Genomic DNA, 9128 nt, shown 5'->3' on the forward strand with positions numbered 1-9128 from the left:
ATGTATTTATTTATTCAGCAATATTAACCAACATTAAATATATTTGACAGAACAAAGAAATGTATGAGGGAAGTGAGGAGTATGAGTTCATCTAAAGAGGGAACTAAAGGCAGGTGTTTCCAAAAGGAAAATGGCAATGAGGTGTAGGTTTAGCAGGTCCTCCTTACTTGGACCTTAAACCACACAAGTTTATGGAAGTACACCAAGCCTTGATCAAAGGAGATTCCTGAGGGCCTCAAAAGCTACAGACTGAACCAGTTTCTTACCAAAGTAGTGTGAATCAGTGTTTGACAAAGACCTACAAAGACATAAGTCATGGATTCATCAGGAGCTAAGGAAGCACACTATTCTGTTCTATACTATTCACTATTCTATTCACTATTCTATTCACTATTCTATTCATTATTCTATTCATTATTCTATTCACTATTCTATTAATTATTCTATTCACTATTCTATTCACTATTCTATTCATTATTCTATTCACTATTCTATTCATTATTCTATTCACTATTCTATTCTTTATTCTATTCATTATTCTATTCACTATTCTATTAATTATTCTATTCACTATTCTATTCACTATTCTATTCATTATTCTATTCATTATGGCTTAGCTTCATGTAGAGGCAATGTAAACTAGGATGTCATTTTACGCTATAAATCAGCCTGCTAGCAAGAGACTGGTTAAAAAGCCCATGTTTTCACTGCTTTCTCAGCAAAAGGAAAGACTGGTAACAATCCTCCAAAGGCTCCGGCGAAGGCAAAGTTTGCAAGACATCCAAGTTGCCACTACACAACTTTTGATAATAACAGATCTCTCTATCTTTGCACAGGTACATGTGTTTTGTTTACTATGCTTTGCGCTGCAGTTAGCCATCAATCCTTATGTAGAAAACAAGCCCTTATTTAGCCAAGAGCCACTAAATGCCCTTGAGTTTTCTTCAGCAGCACATTTAAAATCAACATGAGTTGATGGTGGGAAATGTACATTTTGTTTATAAACACATAAACTATATTAATGTTGCTGTGTTTTATCACCTTCAGATCATTACCATAACTCAACGTTTTATCCCAAGGACCAGAAGATGAGTTATTTACCTGATTAACACAATAGATCAATTGCATAGCTTGTGTTGGTAATTGGACTAAGTAGATTCTTAGTTGACCTTAAAAAAAATAGACATTGTTTTATGAAACTCATTATAGATAAAAGCCATATAATATGTTTTTTTTTCTTTTTAAGAAAGTAGAACAAAAATGCAAAAACAATTTTGAAACACTTTGAACACTGAATGACTCAGTGAAGCACATGTTTGCACACAAAGTATGTAATCAATTAAATCAAGCAAATTCATTTTGTTGAGCTTCAGATGCTTCCCAGGTTCATCCTGTATTCAGTTTTCACTCATTGTCTTGTTTATCCAGTCTACATACTGCGCTACCCGAACATATACTCCATATCTGCCTGGTTTGCCACATTCATACCCCCAGCTAACAATCCCTGCAGCCCAGAACACACCATTCTTTTTCAAAACAAATGATCCGCCAGCGTCACCATCACATGCGTCTTTCCCTCCTATTGGCACCCCAGCACAAAACATGTTGTCTGTGAGGGGAACTGGGATCTTCAAATTGTCAATAAATTTTTGGCACCTCTCTTTATCCACAAGAGGGAGTGAAGTGTACCTGAGATATCTAGATATCTTTGATCTTGCTGTTTGTCCAAAGCCAGCTACCCACCTGAGAATGGAAGAGTAATAGACACAATAAGTGTTGCATTGTGTCGAGCACAGCAACAGTTAAGTGTGTTACGATGAACAGAATACGATAGAAATAAAGAAAAAGGGAATATATAAAATATATCACAGAGTACAAAGGATTCACACAGGCCTTATTCAGTAGGAACACATTATTTGTGAATATGTAAATAATGTTTGCGTGCAGTGTTTCTAGAAAGTTCCTCACCCAGTAAGACTGGAGGAATATTCCGTTTCCAGTGAAGGCAGGCAGAGCGGCATGACATCAGCACTGTATTGAATAGGACTCTTCAGTTTTATCAGAGCGATATCATGGTCAAAGTTTGTGTAATCAGAATTATTGTACAAGGGATGAACGTGTAAAGATGCGATCTGAAGAGGTGGCTTAGAAGATAGTTGCATCGCATCGGTGCTTCCAATGTATATCTAAAACAGATCAACACAAACAATTATGCTATGCATGCTCTATGCCATGGTCTTTAACTTTTCTTGACCCTGTACTCTGACCCCAGCTTTTTTGGCTGGAATATGCCAAAAGAAAAAATTCATTTTACCGTGCAAGTACAAATGATGATAGCTATTTAGTGTAAATGTTATTATTATTATTATTATTATTATTATTATTATTTTTATTATTATTATTATATTCTAAGTCCTTTCAACCAAGCTAGCTCACCCACTGGTTAGAACTTTAATAGATGTTTGACCAAAATTAATGGCCATGACTGAAATGGCTCCCTATTTATATTTTGCTGCAATATTGAATATATCAACCATTTTTCTGTGTGTGTTCAAATCATAAAATGAAATTCAAGCGACATTTTGTGGGCACTATAACCTCCACAATGCACTCATAATTGTTGATCACAAATCTGTTTGTGTTTCTACCTTTACTAAGTGAAAAAATAGTCTATCCCTGTACAAAGCAATACTAATGAGGAAGTTAAGGGGGTCAAAACAAATCTCCTTCTAAATCACTACAGACCTATTGGAAGACCAAAATATACATCATGTGGCTATTTAAAATTCAAATAATAATACATTATTAAAACATAATACAAAATTAATACAATACTGTGAAATGTAAAACATTACTCACAAACATTTTTTCGCATAAGCAATTTTCAGCCTTATTTTTCAACTAGAACTTACACAACGTACCATTATGTTGTCTGGGAAAAGAGGTTGGTTATTGGGCATCAGATTGCTTGCTGCTGTCAATATCCACTGTTCTGCTATAACAGCTCCGCCTCCTCTAATTGGACGGTGAATAAACACATGCCAGGGAAAGGCCCTCTGTTCAGCATGCCGGCCTCCTAACACCCTCTTGCGACGGGTCAGACCAGCGGATGGACGCCCACAAACTGACATCATTTAGAAGACTATGTAAGTATGCACTGGAAAATTACAATATTTGTAAATATAAACAAACACATGTCTGATTTGAGATTTACCTGGGAGACATTTGGAAGACACAGGCATGACTTTGCTGTGTTCATCTTTCCATTTTTTATCTGCATCACAGGTGTAGGTTCCTGTAAAATCATAAAAAAAGAAATAAGAAATAAATGAAAAAATAAATAAATTGTACAGTCACTGACAAATTTTATGGGAACAGTTTTATCATATTTGTACATGATCCACTATTATTCCCTGAGCTGTGCAGGCTCTATATACACTGCATGTCCAAATGTTTGTGGACACCCCTTCCAATGAATGCATTCAGTTACTTTAAGTTGCACCTATTGCTGACACAGATGTGCAAATGGATGGGATGTGGTCCATCCAATGCTTTTGGCATGAGTTGGGGAGTTGGGGATGAGGTGGAGTGGTGATCATCCAACAATCTGACTTACTCCAAAAACTCTGTTTAAAATACCTTTGATTTAGGAAGAAATAATAAATGAGCAAGTGTCCCATTTCTTTGTCCATACAGTATATCTGTGTTTTACCTATACTATTTCTATAGTAAAAATCTCATGAAGGTTCAAACAAAGACAAACTCACCATTTTGGCTGCCAGGCAAAGCATATACTTCATTACAGTGCAGCTTAATAACAGAGCGATACTGATTACGAGCTGTAGACATGAACAGCACTTTTCCATTCAGTACAGTTGGTGGATCTCCGCAATCTATAACTGTCATTAAGAGGAAGGAGAGAAAAAGAGGATTTGGGATTGATGTTCTTTTTAACAAATCTCCATAAATTGGCATCAGTTTGATTGATTGAAAGATATGATTTCTCATCTTTATTTTCTACATCAGACACAGAAATCTAAAACTCTAAGTGAAACTGTAAATGAAAGTGTCTATTTCACAGTGTGGACTAAATGTGAGTGTGAAAAACAGGTGGACTTACTGCGGCACTGAGGCAGAGGTGAACTCCACTGACCGTTACTCTGACAGGTAAATGTATAACTACTGACCTCTCCTCTGTCCTGAAAGAAAGAGCAATTGCATGTCAGTGTGCAATAGATTATGCTTTTATTATGCCTCTCATTTCAGACATTTTACTGTATCTTACTGTAATGATTGTGTGGCCCTCGTGGCAGTGAACAGTGATCTGGTCTTTGTAGTAGTACATAGATCCATTTGGAGAAATCCTGCCATTTATGTTGTTTGGAGACTCACACTGAACTCCTGGAGCATATTCCACAACACAGTTATTCACAGAGCACTGCTATAGTGTGTGTGCACTGCCTAGAATAACCACTGACAAAGAATGAAATAAACACAGAAAACAGCACAGAAAGCTGTACATTGTGCTCAAACAGGGAAGTAATAAGTAGAGGATGTACAGTATGTATGACTCGGCTAGGTATCATGTATAGCTCGTCATGACAACCTGATCTCATACAGCACAACCATCTTAAAACTCACGAACACATGTGCGCTGATCAGGCTCCAGTCTGAAGCCGTGATGACAGGCACAAACGTAGGAGCCCATGGTATTGATACAGATCTGAGAGCAGGGAGGATCTGAACCTGGAGAAGAACACTCATCCACATCTGTGTGAACAGAAGTGGGCTGTTATTCTCTTCCATGCTGTTAATGCAAGGCAAAGAGGTCAAACAACAAAGGCTTCCAGTTAAGAAAGGGGCCATTTAAGGCATGTGAGCTAAAATGAAGAAATTCTATAAGACTTTAATTACATAAATAAATATCGCTCACCTACAGCCTGGTAGAATGCAAAGAAGCCCACAGGCGGGTAAGGTCCTTTATTAACTTCATTGGTCAGAAGATTGAGGCGAATGTTGCTGGAAGGAATCAAAATGGGTTTGTTTCCTGGGTGGCTACCATTTTTTAAATTCCTCTCGCCACAGTACGTCTTCATTACTTTTCCATGCTGGAATATCTGCAGTGTTTCAGGGATATGAGACAAAATTATAAATTCAGATTATTTGCTCTTACACTAACAACAGCTTTCTTGCTTCAGACTAAGGGTATAATGCAGTTATCTGAGGGGATGAGCAGAACATTTGTTAAAATCAAATCAAATTCAATACCTCTAACATTAAAACATAAAGCTGCTCCAGCTGCTTTCTGTTCTATTGGAATATAAATGGGATTGACTTCAGTGGTCTGTTTTGGTCCTGAACCTGTATCAATTTTACCTTAAAATCATGTTGAAGGTACACTGACTTATAATAGGGAAAATAAAGTCACTATAAATGTAACTTTGCCGGTGATGCACAACACCCCTGAGGAGAACAGTGTAATGCTGCGTTACCTGAGTAAGTTGTGTACGCAACATCCTTCACTTTGTCAACAAAAGCATATGTACTGCTGTTTTGTATTTATGAGTGGTGTAAAAAGTGGTAAAAACAGTGGTGTAAATTACACTCCACAACTGTAGGCAGAGCCCACGTGCATAAAAATACCAATTCTCCTATAAACAGTATTTCATTGAGTCCTTATGACTTAAGAATTATGAAAAACATGCATCATATTTTAATGTAAATAGTTTCATTTATTTATTGGAAACCCTTACATAGGTCTGTGCAGAGGAAGAAGGGGCACTCCCAGGGATTTGGGCCCCATGAAAAGATATTTCACTGGGCTCCACAACTCTAACAATCCTGCCAAAATACTCAATTAATACATTTCAATTACAGGCCCTTACAATTATCTAACTTAATCCTCAAACACCACACACAAAACACACTCAACATGATAGTGTTCTCACACATACGTGTTTATATAGTTTAGTTGAATGATCTATATTGATATGTCTGATCCATGAGTTATCAGCTCCTTTGTTTAGGAAGATTCAGTTAAGTCAACTGTTTACCCACCTAACTAATCAGATAACTCTAATGAGGATTTTCTACTAGTGAATTTTTAAAACAGTAACATAGGGAGTTGCATCACCTTGAGAGAATCATTCCTGCAGTCTTGTGATGGCTTGATATTGAGGTAGTTGAAGTTGATTCTAATCTGGTAGCCCTGGGGCACTGCCAAGTCCCAGTGTTCATGAAGAGGTGCTGGATAATGTTCTGGATAATAAGGAGACTGTACTTGGCCATACATCACTGTCTGGAATGCAGAACTCTGGATCTTCATGTTCATAAACATAAAAAGAAGCCTGCCAGGGAAGACAGTGGAAGTGAGTGTGTGTTCCTAAATTAGTTCTGCTTTTAAATTATTAAGACATCATAGTTTCACACAGTACAGAGGTCATAGTCAGACAGTAGCCTGAGAGTCACTTACAATACACCCCAGCAGTTAAAATGAACATCACAATAATCACACTTCCATACTTCCATACATAATACATACACTGGGCTCAGTTCAGCTATGGTAGTTTGGTACCAGAAAACTAGAACTGCGGAGTCACGACTGACATTGGTCAGTAGGCCTACTTCAAATACAGCGTTTTAATTACTATACAGTACAATTAATTAATGTGTTTTATTTTAGATTAAAAACAGTATCATTATTGCGTACAAGCACGTAGGACCTGTTTACTCCTGGCATTGTCATGCGTTTTGTGTCCTATGGTATCTGGATTCACTTTGACAGGTGTTTACACTTATCACACCTGAGAGATGAGAGAGAGAGTATTAAATGTGACGAGATCCGTTTCTGCCCACCTCCGAATGTGCATTGAATGACCTGACCGTAAACCACAGTGTGTCTTGGTAAACTTGTTATCTTGTTAAACCTGGATTTTCAAGTGAAATCTGAATGTGATCTGATCACCAAAAACGAATGCTCATAGACTTTGCAGCTGTGTGTCACTCCCTTTATATTGGAGTGTCTGTTTAGTCATATAAATTACATGAGCATAAATGCTGGTCCTGGCTTAAGTAAAAGGGGGGAGGAGCCTACCCTTCAAAGACAGGAACCAAGCTGGCTATAAGGGAAATAATGGTTACGCTATGTGCTGTGCTTGTGCTATGATACATTTATGTTTTTATTATGTTAAGAAAAAAATAAAACCATAAGAGAGCTTTAGCTTCTGTATTTCAACGGCACATTCCTTAACTTTGTTTTAACAGAGTTTGGATCATGTTTGTGTTTGGGATGTGCTTAATGAGGTCTTTCTACTGTAGATCCTAACTTTTGTTTTAATAGCTTACCTCTCGTGTTGAATTGTGGTTTAGTTTAAGGAATTGATCAGAACACTCCCAACTTGGTTTTACCGGAGGTGGCATCTCTTTTGTTGGGGGTGCTTCTGTTGGGTCATTTTTGCCACCTCACTCCAAAACTGTGAGCCTCTTGGGGTTTGAAACTGCTAAGAGAGGTGGACCTATACATTTCACACCATATACAGGACTCTGTAGTTATTCTGTTGTTATGTAGAATATAGTTCTTCTCTTAACTTAAGCCCTTCTATTTCTGTTTCTCACTCATTTTTCTTGTTGAGTTGCCCAAACAATGGATGCCACATGTTCTTACAGCAAGTCTTATTTTAAGACTTAACTTTATTCATTGTCTTGTTACAGGTTGGAAAAAGCCTGCCAGAATATCTGCTTTGAGATGAGAAGGATTCATGGTAAATATTTGATTGTAATTATTGAGAGTTTTGTTTGCTTTCCTCTTCAAAATATGGAGTTCATTTTAATCATAACAGAAACATGTTAAATATTCAAACTTTACAAAAGAGTTTGTAAAGTGCACGACTCAGTGCTGGGTCAGAGGAACCGTATATTTGGGTGTAACTTATGACCCAAACTTGTACTGGTCACATTTAGTCAGTAAATCAGAATAATTAGTGCCACAAAAACAGGAAAAGTCACACTCACCATATGAAAGGCGAACCTGACTCCATTGGTGCGATACTGAAAGTCAAGGTAAAGGAGGGGATAGGAGTTTGAGTAGGAGGTAACAGAAAGGGCATTAGATAAATAAACAGTTTGTCTGACCAAAGGACAAACTTCGGTCACCAAGATAAATATTTCCTAGGAAAGGCCAAACAAACATAACTAATCACTATGAATGCTACATCATTTAAAAGCAATAGTTAATTGTAGTTGCAGCTTTGATCAAACTACAAAAAGGTGAAACTATTCTAACATTTTCCCTGCTAGTGATACATTTGATTATATTACATCCCAACCTTAAACACCACACACAAAACACACATTTATCATCATGGTGTTCTCACACAGAAGTGTTTATATAGTTTAGTTGAATTAATTAATATGATATGTCTGATCCATGAGTTATCAGCTCCTTTGTTTAGGACTTTTATAAGATTCAGTTAAGTCAACTGTTTCCCCACCTAACTTATCTAGTTCATGAAGAAGATTCTATAGATGCAATCAGATAACTCTAATGAGGATTTTCTACTAGTGAATTTTTAAAACAGTAACATAGGGAGTTGCATCACCTTGAGAGAATCATTCCTGCAGTCTTGTGATGGCTTGATATTGAGGTAGTTGAAGTTGATTCTAATCTGGTAGCCCTGGGGCACTGCCAAGTCCCAGTGTTCATGAAGAGGTAGAAGTGACATCCTATATATGTGTGTGTTCTTGGATTTTACATTAACCATTTTTGCTTCTAGATTATTTATATGTATAGACAGTACAGATGTTGTAGTTATATTACAGGCTGAGAATCATCACAATAATAGTGTTTGTGCACTGGACTCACTTCAGCTATGGTAGTGTGCTACATAATAAAACATAACCCAAGTCTATAGGCTACACTGAATAAAAACAAACCATACACACAGAGACTGGAATTCAATTCTACATCTGTCTAAGTGTACACTCTTAAAACTGCTAGTTAGTTTTTTTTTTCACCTTGAGTCAGTTGGGTCATTGTGCTGCATTATTCTCACAGTATCGGGTAGTGTTTGAGTATGGCTTTTGTGTAGCCCAGCCACTGGCTGCTCACTGTGTCACAATAACAACCTACC

At 37.1% G+C, this 9128-nt stretch overlaps 1 protein-coding gene across 1 annotated transcript; it reads right to left on the reverse strand.

Annotated features, from left to right (window-relative positions):
- Positions 1-1397: 1397 nt before the first annotated feature.
- Positions 1398-8036, reverse strand: LOC140555846 (complement C1r-A subcomponent-like). Its single transcript, XM_072679166.1, has 11 exons — positions 8011-8036; positions 6134-6347; positions 4934-5117; positions 4642-4770; positions 4286-4401; positions 4121-4199; positions 3768-3899; positions 3215-3295; positions 2922-3124; positions 1969-2186; positions 1398-1743 (listed from the first exon to the last, which is right to left on the reverse strand). The coding sequence occupies exons 1-11, from the start codon at positions 8034-8036 to the stop codon at positions 1398-1400; spliced, it is 1728 nt and encodes a 575-aa protein (XP_072535267.1).
- Positions 8037-9128: the final 1092 nt, after the last annotated feature.

The sequence above is a fragment of the Salminus brasiliensis genome, chromosome 5 (assembly GCF_030463535.1).
Source record: "Salminus brasiliensis chromosome 5, fSalBra1.hap2, whole genome shotgun sequence".
Taxonomy (NCBI): Eukaryota; Metazoa; Chordata; class Actinopteri; order Characiformes; family Bryconidae; genus Salminus; species Salminus brasiliensis.

Bases quoted from the DNA above. Each gene is read 5' to 3' on its own strand.
- LOC140555846 (XM_072679166.1), bottom strand. From the start codon at position 8,036: ATGGAGTCAGGTTCGCCTTTCATATG. The intron at 5,118-6,133 runs GTGATGCAACTC...GAAACACTGCAG, and splicing joins GCAGGAATGATTCTCTCAAG to ATATTCCAGCATGGAAAAGT. The intron at 2,187-2,921 runs GTACGTTGTGTA...GATCTGTTTTAG, and splicing joins TTTTCCCAGACAACATAATG to ATATACATTGGAAGCACCGA.